This window comes from Meles meles, chromosome 12, assembly GCF_922984935.1.
Source record: "Meles meles chromosome 12, mMelMel3.1 paternal haplotype, whole genome shotgun sequence".
Taxonomy (NCBI): domain Eukaryota; kingdom Metazoa; phylum Chordata; class Mammalia; order Carnivora; family Mustelidae; genus Meles; species Meles meles.
The window spans coordinates 46,437,773-46,458,517 of NC_060077.1; the positions used below are offsets into that span (position 1 = coordinate 46,437,773).

The following is a 20,745-nucleotide window of genomic DNA, read 5'->3' on the forward strand; positions in this document are numbered from 1 at the left end:
ATCTGCACTCTCCAATACAGTAGCCACACCTCATCTGACTACTGAGCACTTAAAAGGTCATTAGTATGACGGCTTTGAGACTATGTTGTAAATATTAGACTTTTAAGACTTTAAAAAAGTAAAATATCCCAATTTTTAAAATTGATTACATACTGAAATAATAGTATTTTTATATGATAGATTAAATAAAATATATTCCTTTTACCAGTGTATTATTCTTTTCAATATGGCTACCAGAAAATTTTAAGTAGTATATGTGGTTCACTTTACATTTTCACTGGATAGTGCTGATGTAGAACCTTTTCCCCATATCAATTCAACTCATTACTTAAATATCAACATTTTCCATGAAGTGTTCTCTAAGTTTCCCTATGACGTTTTCCCAATTTTGGAATAACTCTCCATCTATTTCATCCCTACCTCTTTCATGTCCTTATTACTATTATCAATTAGTTATTTGTTTTTGATTCATCTTCTGTAACTTTTTTTTTTTTAAGAATTTATTTATTTATTTGACAGACAAAGATTACAAGTAGGCAGGGAGGCAGGCAGAGAGAGAGGAGGAAGCAGGCTCCTCACGACCCTGGGATCGTGACCCGAGCCAAAGGCAGAGGCTTTAACCCACTGAGCCACCCAGGTGCCCCATTTTTTTTAAAGATTTATTTATTTGAGACAGAGAGAGAATGAGAGAGAGCATGAGAAGGGAGAAGGTCAGAGGGATAAGCAGACTCCCCATGGAGCTGGGAGCCGGATGTGGGACTTGATCCAGGGACTCAGGGATCATGACCTGAGCTGAAGGCAGTGGCTTAATCAACTGAGCCATCCAGTTGCCCTCACCTTCTGTAACTCTTAAGAGATAAGATCATATTACATTTATCTTTGTATTCCCAAGATTCCCTAAATCAGAACACTGTCAAAGCTGATACTCAGTAAACTACCAAAAAAAACAAAAAACAAAAAACCAACAAACAAAAAAAGTTTACACTCTATTAACATTGGCTGTATCTGTATTGTGATTATTACATTCAACATGTAACATTTTTGAATATTTTTGAAAAAGTGAATGATTTTTGTCATTGAAAAACCAGAAAAATTAAAAACAACAATGACAAATTACCAATTAATATCCATTAAATAGGATGGAATTTAGTAAATTACTGGCTTAAAAAAATAAATCATAATATAACTGGGCTTTAAATTCATAAAGTTCAAATAATTTTTTTAAAGATTTATTTTAGAGAAAGAGAGCAGGAGAGACCAAGAGAGAGAGCTTAAGAGGGAGAAAGAGAATCTCAAGCAAACTCCCCACTGAGCAAGGAGCCTGACAAGGCGCTCAATCCCAGAACGCTGAGATCATGACCTGAGCCAAAATCAATAATCAGTCCGATGTTTCACCGACTTAGCCACCTAGATGCCCTATGTTCAAATAATTTAAATTCAGTCCAAAGAATTAAAAGAAGGCCTATCAAGTGCTTAGCTTTATCAACCATCATTTCTCAGTACTGCTAAAATTGACATAAAAATTACAGGCAGCCATAGATAAAGATTTTGTATGATGTAAGATTTGTTTTTATATTCTCCTTCCTCCCCTAGTATAACCCCGTGAGACACTGAAGCCAGTCAATTTCAGTTTAAATCCTAGCTCTACCACTTACAAGTCACTCAGGTAAGATACTTAAAATTTCTAAGCCTCACTCTCCTCACCTATAATATGTAGGTAATAAGAGAAACTACAGTGTAGATTGTGGTGACAACTGTATGGCTCTCCTTTGACTAACAAAGAGGCAGTGTTCACCAAAGGCTATTATGTTCTTAACCTAAAGCTATTATGATGGTTAAACTAAACTACCTCAATTCTTAGTGCTCATGGCAAGAAGAGAAATCTCTTAAGTGACTGCTATAATGGAAATTCCTTAAAGGTAGGAAACGTTTCCTCTTCTCTAGCCCTAGCAGAACTTCTTGGACACGGCAGACACAACTACATCTTCAACTGAATGATTGCCCAATTCCCTGATCACTCTGTAAAAGTAATCATTATCACTGGTATTGGTGAAAACAGAAACAACCTGAAAGGGCTTTAGAAGAGGAAAACATAAACTGTGGTATACTCATTTACAGCTATTAAAATACCCATGTATTGGTAAGTATCAAATGCTGACTGCACAAAACAATTTGCCAAACCACCCCCCCCCACACACACACCATTTTAGCATTTAACATTTAAACATTTAAAACACTGTAACATTAAAAACACACAGAAAACATTTAAAACACAAACACTGCTAAGTATTCTTTATGGATATACATACACATACACAGTGAGTTAATAAAAATAGAAAATGAGAAGATCCCCACCAACTTCACAAACACATTTAACTCTGGGAAGAGAGCTGAATGGAAAGAAGAGGGAGAATATGGCTTTTTCTTGTACCTATAACGTACTTTCCTTATTTAAAGAACCAGAATTCAATAAAATGTTAGTTTTTGTCAAATTTGGGTAGTAGACACAAGTATAATGTTAGTGTCTGTAGTATTCTGAATGTTTTAAATATTCAAGAATTTACAAATGTAAATAAAATTTTTAACACAAGTTTCATAGGATGGTTTCTCACAATGCACCTCAAGAGAAAAGAGTATAATCCGAAGTACATTCCAGTAAAAGCAGTATTATAGGTCAAAATAATGTGATCTAAGTAAGAATCTCTATTCTAGTAGTTTACTCCAAAGGATTACGTTTTCTTATTCTTCAATATAATTCTCCACAAACTGAGGGTTTTTTTTTATTTTAGTGGACATGAAATGTTATATTAATTTCAGCTGTATAACAGGGATTCAACACCTCTCTATACATTATCCTATGCTCACAAGTGTAGCGACCATCTGTCATCATACAACACTACTACAATATCACTAACTATATTCCCTATGCTGTACCTTTTATCCCCATGACTTACTTCACAAACTGAGTTTTGACATTTATGTAGCAAAGGAGTAGAAGATAAACTCCGCACCTACAACTGGAATATAGATAACAATTTGCTGACAAAACATATCTGAATAGAAAGCCACCCCATGTCTGATGGAAGCCACACTTGTTAATCACACTACCACTCACTACTTACTTCTAATTACTATCACTATTTGAATAATTATCTTCTAATTGATGCTTTCATTCCCATTTGTTCAGAAAATAAAATCTAAGAGTACCATATGGTATCTGTTCCCTTCAATTTGATTTGTACTCCATACGAACAGACAATGATCTATTTTCATGGCTTCTGGCATAAAGCCCAGACTCTTCAGTCATTCAAAGTTGCTTCTAGAACAAAATATCTCTAAAGAGAACTTTAAATCATTCCCATAACTTTGGGATGACTTGACTTTTTTCTCTGCTCACAGTGATTTTTTTCTCAAATGATCTAATGTTCAAAGTACGTAACTGTAGAAAAAAATGCTGGGCTGAGAATCAGAACACCTGAAAATTCAATCCTATTTGTGCCCTCAAACATGTGATCTAAATCGCATTCCTCTACTGTGCTCAGTTTTCTCATTACCAAATTAAACAACTAAGCAAATTAGTCAAGTTTTTCAAATCTGTATTTTAGAGCTCCATGGTTCTTTGCATAAAAAAATTTCTGCTTATTGGTTTATATATTGGGATTTAACCTATGATTCAATTTGAAAAAATTGGCTCAGATGCTTTTAGTTTCAAACTAATTCCTCAGATAATCATTAAAGTTTCTTCTAGCTATTAGATTCCCTTCCTTTTTTTTTTAAATTGTTATTCAATTTATTTTTCCATTTTAAAAAATTCTTCACCACTAATCTTAAATTGAAGTCTGAATTATTTACATCTTTCAGACATTTTATTTGTCCAACTGTTCAAAATGATCACAAAAGTCAAACTTAAAAGGCACCCCTACTACTAGAAATGTTCAATTTTTTCAATTTTTATCAGGTGGAAAAAAGGGGCTGATCTGTGCCAGCTAAAATTAATTTTTAACAGTTTGGTAAGAATAAGACCTAAGTTTAATTTCTATATTTTAGTCACTATGAAACATAGTTTCTGTGGTTACAATTAAAAGAAAAAGCAGGGCGCCTGGGTGGCTCAGTGGGTTAAAGCCTCTGTCTTCAGCTCGGGTCATGATCCCAGGGTCCTGGGATCGAGCCCCGCATCGGGCTCTCTGCTCAGCGGGGAGCCTGCTTCCTCCTCTCTCTCTGCCTCTCTGCCTACTTGTGATCTCTGTCAAATAAATAAATAAAATCTTTAAAAAAAAAAAAAAGAAAAGAAAAAGCAAATCAGTGTGTTCAAGAAAAGTTAGGGGGTAAGCAAATGGGCAAAATTAATTAAGGGGAATGAGAAACACAGGTTTCCAGTCACGGAATAAGTAAGTCATGGGAATAAAAGGTAGAGCATAGGGGAATATAGTCAATGATATTATAATAGCATTGTATGGTAACAGGTGGTAGCCACACTTGTGGTGAGCAAAGCATAACATACAGAGATGTTAAATCACTATGTTGTATACCAGAAACTAATATAACGCTGTGGGTCAACTATGCTCAAAAAATTTTTTAAAAAGAAGAAAAGTTAGAATTCAACAGGATTATGCTTCATGTAAAATAAAAATGAAAGGTGAAAATAAGGAAGCAATGAGAAGCATTTATGTAAACGTCAGACATCTAAAGCTACCACTAAGTTCTATCACTCACTACATGACTGAGTTAATAAAACACTATTAACAGTGCACCTGGGTGGCTCAGTGCGTTAAGCCTCTGCCTTTGGCTCAGGTCATGATCTCAGGGTCCTGGATCGAGTCCCGCATCGGGCTCTCTGCTCCGCAGGGAGCCTGCTTCCTCCTTTCTCTCTCTCTCTCTCTCTCTCTCTCTGCCTACTTGTGATCTCTCTGTCAAATAAATAAATAAAATCTGTTTAAAAAAAACACTATTAACAACTAAACAGGATACCTTAACAAATGACTCCTGTCTTGTGACTTGATTCTTAAGCTAAAATTTAACAGACAGTACTCAGGTACCTCTACTGCACATAATGAAAATAAATTACCTTATCTGGTGCTGATTCAAAAGAATCTTTCCTCTGGTTATCCAACGGTGGGTCAGGAGGTGGTTTTATCTGATTATCCAAATGGCAATTTTCAGAAGCCCTTTTTGTGGTTTTATTAACTTCAACTGTAACATCATTACTTTTAACTTCTTCAGAATTAATTTCTTTCATTTCTTCCTGCTGGCAAGCTGTATTTTTATCGTTATGTAGTTTTGTTCCTAAAAATGTATTCTGAGTCGTTGAATGATGCATTTCTAAGGCTGGGAGTGAAAAACTGGTTCGTATTAAGCCCAATTTAGGGGAAACTTGAGAGTCCAACTTATTTTGCTGCACAGAGTTAAATTTTGAGAGTTTAATTTTAGTCCAGTTGGAGTTCTTTTTAGTTGAGCTGTTTATTCCATTTAGTATACATTTCACAGGCTTTGTTTTTCTACTGGGGAAGAAACGATTACATTGAACATCTTGATTGGTCTCCTTCTGATGAAGTATTTGTCTTTCATTATCAGTCTCTTCCAATTTTATTTCTGTAGGCTTCTCCTCCTTTACACTTTCCATTTGTGAAGATTCCTTTTTTACCTCTACAGTATCAGACTCAATCTCACCAGCAATTTCTTCACAGAGCTGAAGAATGCTACCTCGTTTGCTCTTTCCCGCTTGCTCCAGCTCATTATCTACCCTTTCTTCAGGCACTGACGGCTGTGGACTTTTTTGGGATTTTGCACTAGTATTCACTTGCGTATAAACGGACTTCTTCACCTCATTCTTTTCAGAGACTGCTGAAGTAACCATTTTTGATCTTCTTATCTCAGAAGTTACAGGCACAGATTTTATTTCCTCTTTTCTAGCGTTCTTCTGAAGACATTTTTCAGATCCTTTTGTGCACTGAGAACTGCAAGTAGAAGCTGTTTGATGCTCTACTTTGCGTTTTTTTCCTTTGGGGGAATTTATTACTTCATTAATTACTAGATTTTCATCCTCTTTAGAATCAGACTTTATTTCCGGTACTTTTCTTTTCACATGTTTTTGACTTGTTTTAGCTTTGTTAGATTTATTTTGAGAATTGTTACAGTGCTCTTTCCTTGGTGGCAAAGTCTGTTTAACTGCTTGAACTTGACCCTGAATTTCTCTATTACGCAGAGACCTTGTTGAAACTTCTGTTAACTGCTGTAGTCTTTGTGATCTCCGGTTAAGCTGTTCATTTGATTTAGGAGTTCCATGAACTGACTTTTTCTGAGGTAATTTCTTCTTTTTTGTAGATTCTTGTGAATTTCCCTTCACAGTCACCATATTTTTATTAATGGATTTACTAGCTTTTTTATCATTGGAGGCGGCTTTTGCTGACCTTGTACTCATGCATGTTCCTAATTCAGGTTGATTTATTTTATTCTCACTAGAATATTTAACCAGTGATTTTACAGTTTCCTTTGGACCTGATTTTTTTGCCAGATTCGTTTGAGAACCTTGAATTTGTGTTACTAAATTCTTATCTTCACTTTTTCTAACATTAGAAGAATTTTCTTTTGATTTCTCCTGAATGGACATCATTCCTGAGTAAGGTCCTCCTTTTCTGAGTAGTTTTTGGGAGAATTTTCGTGTCCTGATAGGTGCGAATGCTGAATGTCTAGTATTATTACTGAGGAGGTCTTAAAAATCAACTTTGAGGCTGATGAACATTTTCAACAAAAATACTAGTTTGCTTCAAGTAAGGTTTCGGTCATCCCTAGGACATGAAAAAATCTGATATGAAGACTGAAAGATATTTGCTTTACTTCTGGACAAGGTAATAGAAATTTGAAGAAAATTTAATTCTAATTTGATATTTTTAGAACTTTTTATGAAAAAAAATTCAGGTTCAATCTGTTTTGTTAATTTTTCAATTAATAATAGTATTCAGGCCTAGCCCTATTACTGGAAGAATTATTTATCACTGACCTGTTTTGACAAAGATTTTGAAACCTTTTTTCTTCTGAAGTCTACAGTTACTGGACTTCGATTCACTTGAAACATGTCTTACAGCTAACAGGTTTCTTTCCTTGTTTGCTGAGACTGTTAGTTTAAAGTTCTTATCTAACCTCTTTCGTTTAATAAAATACTCTATTAATATAGATTTCCTTTTGTGCTGCCATTTCTGAAAAATTAAAAAAAATTAAAATTAAATTTTGTACAATCCAAGAAATATAGCAATGCTAATACTCTACAGAAATAATATTGATTTATATAAACCTAACTTCTCCTTTTTAATTATTTAGTCTGTATATTTAAGGCTAACACAATAAAGTATACCAAAGTACATTCTAATAAGTAAATAATAACTTGTTTTACATAAGCATAGAATAGTTGAAATCAATTTATTCCTTGAAGTTACTTACAATTCTTTTCCCACAAGACAGAATTGATCTTTCAGCCACCATAACTCATGAGAATTTGGCAAACTCATTCCTTAAAGTATGCTCTCAACACATTACACAGCACCTAAAAAAAAAAAAAAAAAAAAAAAATCAACGTGTTTAAAAGGTGCAAAGATATAAATTATTCATTCACCATTCATCAAATACAACACTCCACAACTTTATGATGTCCTATCATTAGTCTTCATACATACCACTTGGTTTTAGTATTTCTAACCTTAAGCAAATGGTCCATTTTATGTTGTAGAAAAACAATTTTAAAATATAAAACACAATTCATCATAGTAAAATCCTATTTTGAGGGAAAAGAGTGCACATAATTACTTGTACATAGAAAAACACTGATACACAGTTTAAAAGGTAGATTTAAACACATATTTTGCTCTACTCTCATGGAAAACCTACTTTAAAAAAGCAATAGATTAACAGAAGACAAAACCATAAACCCAAAGGATAAAGAAAAGAGTAAATGGTAAAAATAAAATATGAAAGCTACAAAGAATGACAAATAATAACCTCTAGACTCAAGAAAACTTGAATCCTAAGCTGGAAATGGGGAAAGCTAAGATGCAGCCCTCCACAGAATCCCCCAAAACTCAGGAACTGCCAGTCCCAGAGATGAGGATGAAAATAGGACTCAAAAAAGCAGAAAGAGGGGCGCCTGGGTGGCTCAGTGGGTTAAGCTGCTGCCTTTGGCTCAGGTCATGATCTCAGGGTCCTGGGATCGAGTCCCGCATCGGGCTCTCTGCTCAGCGGCAAACCTGCTTCCCTCTCTCTCTCTCTGCCTGCCTCTCTGTCTACTTGTGATCTCTCTCTGTCAAATAAATAAATTAAAAAAAAAAAAAAAGGCAGAAAGAGGGGCGCCTGGGTGGCTCAGTCGTTAGGTGTCTGCTTTCGGCTCAGTCATGATCCCAGGGTTCTGGGATGGGCAGGAAGCCTGCTTCTCTCTCTCCCATTCCCCTGTGTTCCCTCTCTCACTGTGTCTCTGTCAAATAAATAAATAAAATCTTTAAAAAAAAAAAAAAAAAGGCAGAAAGATTCCAAGACTGCCATTCCAATTTCTAGGACCAGAAAACTGCCCCGCATCCCTTAAGACCCTAGTATAAATCTCCGGAAAGAGTGTAACAAAAAGTATTTGGTCTGAGGGCTCAGGAGTAACAGGTAAGGGCAGAAGTATCATACCAACAATAGAGGAAATAAGTAGGAGTACACACAGAGCTGAAACCTACTCCCCCTCTACCTAAAGTCCTCCCTGCACACGGAGAAACTCCTAGAAGCAGCAGCCCAGCCTGTACCTTCCTGGAAGGAAACTGGAAGACCATTTTTTAATGAATCTGACATGCCTAGAGATAAAAGAACTTAAAAAATGCCCAGTAAGTGTGTAAGCACACACACACACACACATTTAGATCCTACAGTTAAGAAACTACCAGCCCTTGGGGCGCCTGGGTGGCTCAGTGGGTTAAAGCCTCTGCCTTCGGCTCAGGTCATGATCCCAGGGTCCTGGGATCAAGCCCCACATCGGGCTCTCTGCCTGCTTCCTCCTCTCTCTCTGCCTGGTTGTGATTTCTCTCTGTCAAATAAATAAAATATTTAAAAAAAAAAAAAGAAAGAAAAGAAACTACCAGCCCACCCACCATCCAAACAGACAAAACTTCCAAGTCAGTTTTTAGTGTCTCACTTGCAACTCTGAGCAAATAAACAAGAATCGTAATATATGAGGAAAACCTTAAAATGAAAAAAACCAAAAAACAAAAAACCGGAAGAAACAAACAGCTTGGCAGAAACAAACTATGGAAAGCCAAAAACTAAAAATAGGCTAATCTATCCATGAAACAAATATACAAGAACATTCATAATAAAAAGGAACACATAAAAATTAAAAATATAAAAGAAATGAAAAGAGTCAATAAAAGCATTAGAAGAGTGGTGTGTGCTGGAATGGCATAATCAGTTAAGTGTCTGACTCTTGGTTTTGGCTCAGGTCATGATCTCAGGGGTGAGCCCCACAAGAGTCTCTGCGCTCAGCACAGTCTGCTTAGGACTCCCTCTCCCTCTGCCCCTCCTCTGCATGTGCTCATGCGTACACTAAAATAAATAAATCTTTAAAAATAATAAAGCATTGGAAGATAAAAGTAAGAAGATCTCCTATAAGGTCAAACAAAATAGAGATGTCAAATAGGAGACAAAAGAAGAAAATTAAAGGACTATCCAAAGAGATCCAACAGTCCAGCAACTGGGATTTTAGAAAAAAGGGGAAAAAAGGGCGCCTGGGTGGCTCAGTGGTTTAAGCTGCTGCCTTCGGCTCAGGTCATGATCTCGGGATCCTGGGATCGAGTCCCGCATCGGGCTCTCTGCTTGGCAGGGAGCCTGCTTCCTTCTCACTCTCTCTGCCTACCTCTCTGCCTACTTGTGATTTCTCTCTGTCAAATAAATAAATAAAATCTTAAAAAAAAAAAAAGGGGGGGAAAAATGGGAAAAAAAAAAAAAACTAAGAATTCAGGAAATTTTCCTAGTACTGAAAGAAATGAGTTTCTGGGTTTTGTTTTGTTTTTTTAAGATTTTATTTATTTATTTGAGAGAGACAGAGATAGCAACAGAGATAAGAGAGAGCATGAGCAGAGAGAAGAGGTGAGAAGCAGTCTCCCCAGAGCCGGCTGTAGGGCTTGATCCCAGGACCCTGGGATCATGACCTGAGACAAAAGTAGACACTTAACTGACTGTGCCACCAGATGCCTGAGTTTCCAGATTTAAAGGGCCAAGAGCACCAAGCACAAAGGATTAAAAAAAGGATGTTAAGGAGTGCCTGGGTGGCTCAATCAGTTAAGCATCTGCCTACAGCTCAGGTCATGATCCTGAGGTCCAGGGATCGAGTCCCACACTGACCTCATTGTTCAGCAGGGAGCCTGCTTCTTCATCTGCCTGCCACTCTCCCTGCTTATGCTTGCTCCCTCTGACAAACAAATAAAATCTTTTTTTAAAAAAAAGTAAAAAATGTATCATGAGGACAAGAAGATGACCCTCAAGCTTCTAGGGAAGGGGAAAAAAAATCTTGATCACGTACATATTATACATGCAAATTATTATCTGCAAGGAAGAAAAAACAAAATTATTAGTATGTGAATTTATAAAGGAGAATTTTAAAAATTAAAAATCAGGGGCGCCTGGGTGGCTCAAATCAAAAGCTTTAAATAATCAGCTGAAATACGTAATAGAAGAAAATATCACATGCCAGTTTCTAACACACACATACACAAATAAAACTTAGAAAGTAATGTGTCACTCAGTTGTAATAATTAACAATTTAGTTCCAACAAATCAATAGATAAGAGAAAGCAGAGACTCCCAAAATAGGCCCAAGTGCATAAAGGAAGCTAGTACATATAAAGGTAGTATTAATTACTTTCAAATTAATGAAGAAAAGATTATTCAACAACTGGTGTCAGGACAAGCAGGTAACCATCTGGGTAATTTTGGTTTAAGAGTGCAGTTATATCCAGGAAAAATTTAACCATTAAAAGTTAAACAGAAGTTAAAATACAGCAAATTAAAATGTGGGAGAATTTTTTTAATGAGAAGAACTAGTTTATTATAACTTGTACAATATCCTAGTTATACTTGATTTTAGAAAAATAGACAAATTTTTGCTCTACTCTTTGGAAGTTTTTTTTAATGGACAAAGTTGGAAAAGTTATTGTCACTCCCCCCACACTTTCCAGAAAGTCCTTCAAAAAAGTTAGACTGAAATATTTTTCAGTATATTCTACTATAATGATGATGATCTTTTTTTTGGGGGGGGCAGTTAAAAGGTATATGTTTTTTTCTTTTTTTTTTTTAATGTTTTTATTTATTTGACAGAGAGAAACCACAACTAGGCAGAGAAGGCAGAGAGAGAGGAGGAAGCAGGCTCCCTGTGGAGCAGAGAGCCCGATGTGGGACTCGATCCCGGGACCCTGGGATCATGACCTGAGCCGAAGGCAGAGGCTTTAACCCACTGAGCCACCCAGGCGCCCCGAAATGTATATGTTTTTTTCTTAATTAACATATAATGTATTGTTTCAGGGGCACAGGTCTGTGATGCATCAGACTTACACAATTCACAGCACTCACCATAGTACATATCCTCCCCAATGTCCATCACCCAGCCATGCCATCCATCCCACCCCTCTCCACTCCAGCAACCCTCAGTTTGTTTCCTGAGATTAAGAGTCTCTTATCTCTTATGGTTTGTCTCCCTCTCTGGTTTCATCTTGTTTCATTTTTCTCTTCAATTCCCCTATGATCCTCTGTCTTGTTTCTCAAATTCCGCATATCAGAGAGATCATATAATTGTCTTTCTCTGATTGACTTATTTTGCTTAGCATAATACCCTCTAGTTCCATCCACGTCATTGCAAATGGCAAGATTTCAATTTTTGATGGCTACATAATATTTCATTGTATATATACAACACATCTTCTTTATCCATTTCATCTGCTGATGAACACCAAGGCTCTTTTCATAGTTTAGCTATTGTGGACACTGCTGCTATAAACATTCAGGTGCACGTGCCCCTTCAGATCACTACATTTTTATCTCTGGAGTAAATAAAATGTGGGAGAATTTTAACATTTATTTGCAGAGTGGGAAAACTTTCAAGCCTTGTCAAAATATTCAGAAGCGAGGCTGAGGAACGAAACTAGGAAAATACACTGGCAAGAAACAGCATAAGCTAATTACCATGATATATTCACATGAAGAAACCACAGATGGCTGGTGTGATAATCACAGAAAAATTTAAGTCAGAACCAAAACAAAACACCATTTTTCAGCTATCAGACTGGCCAAAGATCAGGAAGTTTAACAACACAGTCTTGGCAAAGGTTTGTGACAGGTACTGTCACATTAGTGCAGATAATTCAATGTCTACACAGGACAATTAGGCAGTATCTATCAAATTATAAATGTTAAATTTCAAACAATTCCATTTCCAGGACTTTATATTATAGACATATGCACAAGTGCTCAAAAACACAAATAAATATAAAATTACAACACTGTATTGAGAGACTGAGAACCCCAGCAAACAGACACCACTATAAGCTACTTATATAATCAACTGAATTATATATACTACCAACAGAATACCATGCAGTCACATCAACTCAATTCCAAGCAAAATTTCCAGTCATTTTATACAGAAACTTACAAACTGATTTTAAAATTTGCATGAAACTGAAGAAACTATGTACAAGAGTAGTCAAAAAGCCTTTAAAAATATATTTTTTGTGTAATACTGATACTATTAAACTTTAGTAAATCTACAGTAATCAAGACACTGTAATACTGACAAAGGAAACAGAGATCAATGGAATAGAGAATCCAAAAACAGACCCATACATTTATGATCAGTTAGTTTTATTTTTTTTTTAAGATTTTATTTATTTATTTGACAGAGACACAGTGAGAGAGGGAACACAGCAGGGGGAATGGGAGAAGGAGAAGCAGGCTTTCCAGCAAGCAGGGAGCCTGATGTGGGGCTCAATCCCAGGACCCTGAGATCACAACTCAAGCCAAAGGCAGACACTTAATGAGCCACCCAGGCACCCCTAATTTTATTTTATTTTTATTTGATCAATTGATTTTCAGCAAAAGTGCCAACACAAATCCATGGAGAAAACAAAGTCTGAAAAAATGGTGCTAGAACTACTGGAAATCTAAATTGAAGGGGGGGAAAAAAAAGAACAGCAACCCTTCCCTCACACAACCCACAAAAATAATTTGATATTGACTAAAGAAACAAATATAAAACTATAAAACTTAAGAAGAAAACAAAAACAAAAATCTTTGGGGTAGACAAAGTTTTTTGCTTTGTTTTTCTTTTTTAAAGCAAGAATCCTACCCATCCTACATATGACCATGTAAAAACCATGCTCAAAAATTTTCAAAGCAGAGGCGCCTGAGTGGCTCAGTCAGTTAAGTGCCCAACTCTTTTCTTCAGGTCAGGTCATGATCTCAGGGTTAGGAGATCAATCCCCACATCTGGCTCTGTGCAGAGCAGGGAGTCTGCTTGAGATTCTCTCCCTCTCCCTCTGCCCCTCCCCACCTCTCTCTCTCTCGTTCATGTGCTCTAAAATAAATAAATAAATATTTTTAAAAATTCCTCAAAGCAGCTCTATGCACAGTAACCAAAATCTGGGCGGGGGGGGAGGACCCAAAGGTCAGATGAATGGGTCAATAAAACGTAGTATGTCAATAATTAGCAGAAAAATACTCAGCAATCCAAAGGAACAAACTATTGGAACTATATGATGACCCTCACAACCATTATGGTGAGTGAAAAAGGGTAGACACAAAGAGTACATAATGTAGGATTCCACTTGAAATTCTAAAAAAAAAAAAAAAGCAAACTATAGTTGACCCTTGAGCAAAGCAGGGGTTGGAGCACTAAAACCCAATGCAGTCAAGAATCTGTGTATTAACTTTTGACTCCTCCAAAATGTGACACTAATATAGCCCAGGGTTGACCAGAAGCCTTGTCAATAACATAAATGGTCAATTATCACAAATTTTGTGATATATGCATTATATACCATATTTTTAACAATAAAACTAGAGAAAAGAAAATGTTAAGAAAATCATAAGGAGGGATGCCTAGGTGGCTCAGTGGGGTAAAGCCTCTGCCTTCAGCTCGGGTCATGATCCCAGGGTCCTGGAATCGAGCCCCATGTCGGGCTCTCTGCTCGGGGGGGAGCCTGTTTCCTCCTCTCTCTGCCTGCCTCTCTGCCTACTTGTGATCTCTGTCAAATAAATAAATAAAATCTTTAAAAAAAAAAAAAGAAAATCATAAGGAAAAGAAAATAAATTTACAGTACTGCATGTATTTATTGATACCATTAGTTTACATCATTGTTTTACAAGATGAATCATCAGTCAGGACCTACATCAATACTGTCCTAAATAATACAAAACACAATAAATGTTATATGCTATTACTAACATCAGACATCAAAAATGAAAAATGTGAAAAAGAAATCTGTATTTACTTACAGATATAACAATCACACACTGATAACGAAGGAACAATATGACTGCTTTACAACAGCCTAGTGTAACTGATAGCTGCTTCACACTAGACTAGCATACACACTAATGAATGAATCGTTATACAATTTTTCTGTCATACAGTATTACAGTCATATTCATTAACACAACACTGCAAATACATTTTTTTCTAAAAACCACTTACCTGTGATGATAGGGTGATAAAGTTTCTCCAATTATAAGAGAGATAAGCATACTGTACAGTAATGTAATTCTTTGAAAGCAAAGTTATAAAACAGTAAGAAAACTAACACATTAGTAATTTTATATTAAATATCACTCACCTTATGCCTACATAAGGATAGGCTATCCACTTCCATATAAGTCTTGTACATGATTTTCTACACGATGAACACTTAAGCAATGATGATGAGGATGATGACAGAAAACGTCTCAGACAGTTCTTGCCATACAGTTATTAGATTCTCACACGAAGACACACACACACAACAGATAAGTTTATTAACTGTACGGCATGATGATTATTTACTATTCATTAAATGGAAGTGGTTCATCATAAATGTCTTCATTCTTGTTTTCACTCTTCACACTGAGTAGGCAGAGGAAGAGGAAGAAGAGGAGCAGTTGGTTTTGGTGTCTCAGAAATAGCAAAAGAGGTGAAGGTGAAAAGAGAGGCAGGAGAGGCAAGCCAACTTGGTGTACTTTACAGAAATACACTGTCATTTCTGTCTGACATTTTTGCATTTTCATCTCTTTAGAAATGTTTCTATGCAGTACCAGTCCTTCTTCTACCATTTGCTTTAGTTTCAGCGCCCATATCATGGAAGGGTCCATGTCCTATGAGAAGTCAAAAGCAGTCTTGAATAATTAGAATCCTTCTGCCAGACTGTTTAATGTCAACTGTTTTCTGGCACTGCTTCACCCACATTTTCTTCTTCACTGTCTGGTTCAGATGTGTTTATCCTTATCAAGTCATCTTCTGTTAATTCCTTTTGTGTGGCATCTATTAGCTCTTGAATTTCTCCAAGATCCGTATCTTAAAACCCTTCACACCCCCACCTTTTTTTGCCATGTCCACAATCTCTTTCAGGATTTCCTTGACTGGCTCTGTCGTAAGTTCTGTGAAGTCATACACAACTTCCAGACATATTTTTCCTCCTGCAGGAATTTACTGTTTGGGGCTCGATGGTTTTCATGGCTTGTTCTATAAACAATGATGGCATCCTCAATGATGCAATCCTTCCAGACTTTCATAATGATCTATTAGGGATCTCTTTGAAAATCCTTACTAGAAAGTACCATGTGTGAAGAGCCTTAAAGGTCCTTAAGACCTCCTGATCTAGAGGCTAAATTAGAGATGTTGTGCTTAGGGTCATGTAGGCCATTTTGATGCCTTTGGTGCTGAACTCATCAGATTCTAAGTGCCCAGGGATACTGTCTAAGATCAAAAGAACTTTAAAAGGCAGTGCCTTACTGTCAAGGTACTTCCTGATGTAAGGGAGAAAGCACTGATGGAACCAATCCCGAAAAAGGATTCTCATTGTCCAGGCCTTTTTGCTGTACAACCAAATGTCTGGGGTGCCTGCTTGCTCAGACGGTAGAACATGAGACTCTCGATCTCAGCGTTGAGTTCAAGCCCCACCTTGGATGTAGAGATTTAAAAAGTCGGGCAGCTGGTGTTTATCTTTTCCCTTCAAGGTTTGGAGATTAACAGCTTTATAAATAAGGACAGTCCTGGTCATAAACCCAATTGCACTTGCACAAAACAGTACAGTTAGCCAACCCCTTCTTGTAGCTGACTTTTTGTCTGCATTAAAAAAAACCTGTTCAGGGGGTACCTGGGTGGCTCAGTGGGTTGCCTTTGCCTTCAGCTCAGGTTGTGGTCTTGGGGTCCTGGGATCATGCCCCACATCGGGCTCTCTGCTCAGCGGGGAGCCTGCCTCTCCCTCTCTCTCTGCCTGCCTGTCTACTTGTGACCTCTCTGTCAAATAAATAAATAAAATTAAAAAAAAAAAAAAAAAAAACTGTTCAGGCAAATATCCTTCCTTTCTTCTCAGTGATTTTCTCAATGGTATTTAGGAACTCATCTGCTTGCCTCTTGGTCAGCAGAAGCTGCTTCTCCTGTTTTCTTGACATTTTAAAAATCAAACCTTTTTCTAAAATTATCAAACCATCCTTTGCGGACACTAAATTCTCCAGCTTTAGAACCCTTCACCTTCCTTTTGCTTAAAGTTGTCCTAAATGACTTCACCTTTTCTCAAATCATATTGGAATCTATAGATATGCCTTTCTAAGAGCAATCAGACACCCACATAAAAGCTGCATTTTCAATATGAGATAAATGGGTATTTCAAAAAGTCTAAGGTTTTGACACCTCTGGCATAACTGCAGCAACAGCTTCACGAATTTCCTTCTCTTTTCCTATAATGGTCCTTACACTGGATTCAATTATCTTGAACAGGTGGGCAACTGTAGCTGCAGGCCTCAATCTATGGTACTTATCAAACAACTCAACTTTTTTCTTGTAAGGTCATCCCTTCTCTCTGCTTCTTGGGGGTACTTCCAGCATCACTAGTGGCACTTCAAATGGGTCCCATGGTGTTTTTTAAGGTTTACAGTATTGCACTAAACGTGATGAGAAATACGCAACAACTGCCGACATCACTTTTTACTGTGATATGCAATTTACTGCAGAGACAAACTGCTCAGAGATGATTAGCATCACACGGTGTTTTAAGCAGACTCATATACCTGAGTTCACCACAACAGCAACATAAGATGGCTATAAAATTATTACAGTAGTAGAGTATACAATTATAGTTAATTTTATGCAGTTATAATACTGCATCTTTATGTTTGTTTACATTTTTTACAATGAATGATGCAATGTATGGTGTCTGTACACATTTTAATAAATTTTAACTTTTTTATAATAGATCTGTGAATATTTTATGGTAGCAAGTAACAAGCTACATATATTTTATGCATTTATGAAACACCTAAATTTTTTATTTTTTCAGTATTTCTAAGCTACATGGTTTGTCTGCAAGTTTTTTTAAACTGCCACAAATCTCAAAAAAATTTTCCAATATATTTATTGAAAGAAATCCACGTAAATGGACACAAGCAATTCAAACACATGTTGTTCAAGGGTCAACTGTAATCAACAGTAAAAGACAGCAGACGAGTCATGCCCTAAGGTCAGGAGGGAAGTAGAGACAGTCTTTTGGAAGTGATAGAGATGTTCTATGTCTTGACTGTAATGGTGGTTTCAAGAGTGTGTTTATCTGTCAAAACCCACCAAATTGTACAGTTTAAGAGTGAAATTTACTGTACATAAATTATACTTTAATAAAGCTGTCAAAAAAATAGTGCTGTAAATAACTGAAATGGACCTACACCTGCAACTAAGAAGCACTGTTAAATCAAAAAACAGCAAGGTGCAGAAGAGGGTAAAAGAAACAATTTTTTAGAAAAAGAGGGAAATTCATAGAAACATATGCTTGCTTATGCACACAAGTATGGAAAGATACAGAATAATATAATAGTGAAGATTTCTGGGAAAAAGAACTACAAAACCAGTGTCAGCAGTGTGAAAAGCTTACTTTTCACTATACACCCACTCAAATGTTTTATTATGTAGACATATAACCTAATCAAAATTAAAATATATTTCTCTGAAAATATAAAGTTATATTTGGCACACTGACTAATTCATCTTGGAAGACACCAAATTATAAAAGTATGTCACTTACCTTACTGAGCCAGAAATCACATATCACTGTTTCTTTAAGTTGACTGATGATGTTTCCAAACGAGTGATGCTTCTAACAGCTTCCTATGTTTGGGAATTAATCTTTAAAAAAAAAAAAAAAAATCCTATAACTAAGTAAAACAATCTATTAAAACATGTAAGAATATAAAAGTACTACTGTCTATTAACTCATACATTAAAACAACCTAAGACTAAACTAGACTAAGTAAACAACTGCCTAATAACAATACAAAGCATCACATATTTTTACACCACGTAATAGATGAGGTTTTTCTTCATATATAATCACCACTTCCAAACCTCCACTCCATGGAAGGAGTGTATTTTCCTTTCCAAGCAGAGCTGAGGTTGGCCACATGCCTTCCTTTGGCCTCATGGTGAACAGAGTATACTTCCCTGCCCCCAAAACCTTAGCCATCTAACTTGCCTTGGCCAATGGTATATTAGCGGAAATGATGCAGAGGTTTGAAATGTCTTTGCGCAGCTGTGCACCCTCTTGTACCTCTGCCATTACCATGAGAAGAGCTTCACCAATAGATGAAGGCAGCCCTTCAGCCTAGAACCCAGAATAAACATAAAGAGTAGAACTGAGCCAAACCCCAAATGAGGAGCCAAGCCCACCCACACCCACAGCTGTCCAGCCAAGCCAAACCCAAGTCACCTAACTCACAGCTGCTCTGCAGATGTGTGATCAATAATTAACTGCTGTTTTAAGCCACTGAGTTCTAGGACAGTTTCTTATACAGTAATAACTAATACATATTTGCAATTAATTTTTATTTTCTAAGAAACTCTAAACTTAACCAAAGACTAAGCCCCAAAATATAACAAAAAAACTCATTTATACTCCTTTATTACTTTAGCACTAAGAATTATAATTTTAAAATGATGAATATTCTTCTTTTACATCTATTCCTCCCAATTTCTAAATATTTTAATACATTTGGCATTGGGGACCTACCTTACAGAAGAGAAACAGATACATAACTCTATAGTACCTGTCAATCACTTGTTCAGGTGTGCCAAGGACCACTTCAATTCTAGTTTGCCCTCATGTTAAACCATCACTAATCTAGCATTACATGACTTTATAATTCCCCTTTCCTCACAACTCTTAAATAAAATCTTGCCAATAAGAATTGAAATGCACCCTCTCATGTGTCAGCAAATCAATGAGGCCCCTCCTACAACCCAGAGCTAGATTAATATAATCTTAATGAAAACTGTATCAGGGTAAAAACAAAACAAAACAAAAACACAGTGATTAAGCTTTACATAAAATGACCACTTTAGAAAACCTAAAATAATGTATTTTACTACAAAAAGAACTCCTAAGACACATTAGAAAATACCGAGAATTTAACAATAATCCAATTTCCAACAGTGCTTTATAATAAAAAGTATTCAAATTTTAATCATTAAAATATTTAAGACAATTTTTAGTTTTATTTATTTGACAGAGAGAGCACAAGGAGGGTGTGAGGGGGGAGGTAGAAGGAGAGGAAGAAGCGGACTCTCTGCTCAGCATCCTTGATCCCAGGACCCTGAGATCATGGCCTAAGTCAAAGGCAGATGCTTAACTGACTGAGCCATCCAGGCACCCCATGATTATTTAAAAAAAAAAAAGAAATTTAACTAGAAAGGAAAAAAAATATTTGGATTGTACATCAGCCAATATATTTTAATATTAAAGTCATTTTTTAAAAAAACACTTCATGATTGGGGCACCTGGGTGGCTCAGTCAGTTGAGGGTCCAACTCTTGATTTCAGCTGAGGTCAGGATCTCAGGGTTGCAGGATCAAACCCCAAGTTGGACTCCAATTCAGCAGGAAAGTCTGTTTGAGTTTCTTCCTCCCTCTTCTTCTGCCCCTACTCCCTCTGAAATAAATTTTTAAAATATCAAAAAAAAATTGTATAATTGAGATATAATTCCTTACCATAAAATTAACCTCTTTATAGTACAAGTTGGTGAGTTTTAGTATATTCAGAATTGTGCAACAAACAACAGCCAGTATCTAAGTCCAGAACATTTTCTTTTCTTTTTTTTTTTAAAGATTTTATTTATTTACTTGACAGAAAGAGATCACAAGTAGGCAGAGAGGCAGGCAGAGAGAGAGAGGGAAGCAGGCCCCCTGCTGAGCAGAGAGCCCGATGTGGGACTCGATCCCAGGACCCTGAGATCATGACCTGAGCCGAAGGCAGCGGCTTAACCCACTGAGCCACCCAGGCGCCCCTCCAGAACATTTTCATGACCTCAAAAAAATCCCCCCAAAACAAACAAAACATGCTCACTAAAGTCATTTCCTATCCCCCTCTCCCTCCAGCCCCTGGCAACTACAAATCTACTTTCTGTTTCTATGGATTTGACTATTGTAGATGTTGCATATAAATGGAATCACAATATATGGCCTCTTGTGATTGGCTTCTTTCATTTAATGTTTTCAAGTTCATAT

General features: G+C 36.5%; 1 protein-coding gene across 8 annotated transcripts in view; it reads right to left on the reverse strand.

Moving 5' to 3' along the window:
* ESCO1 (establishment of sister chromatid cohesion N-acetyltransferase 1) overlaps positions 1-20,745 on the reverse strand; it is an 85,230-nt gene that overhangs the window by 40,730 nt on the left and 23,755 nt on the right. For 4 of the 8 annotated variants that reach the window (XR_006821060.1, XM_046025370.1, XM_046025373.1 and 1 more), the window contains 4 exons: positions 18,273-18,373; positions 14,841-15,106; positions 7,435-7,537; positions 5,066-7,193 (listed from right to left, as the gene is read on the reverse strand). Coding sequence is in view for 7 of the 8 variants with exons in the window: in XM_046025370.1 (XP_045881326.1) it covers positions 5,066-6,610 (1,545 nt within the window). In the remaining variant the exon portion in view is untranslated. The remainder of the gene's footprint in view (positions 1-5,065; positions 7,194-7,434; positions 7,538-14,840; positions 15,107-18,272; positions 18,374-20,745) is intronic. The other 4 variants (XM_046025372.1, XM_046025376.1, XM_046025377.1 and 1 more) reach the window with 4 other exon arrangements.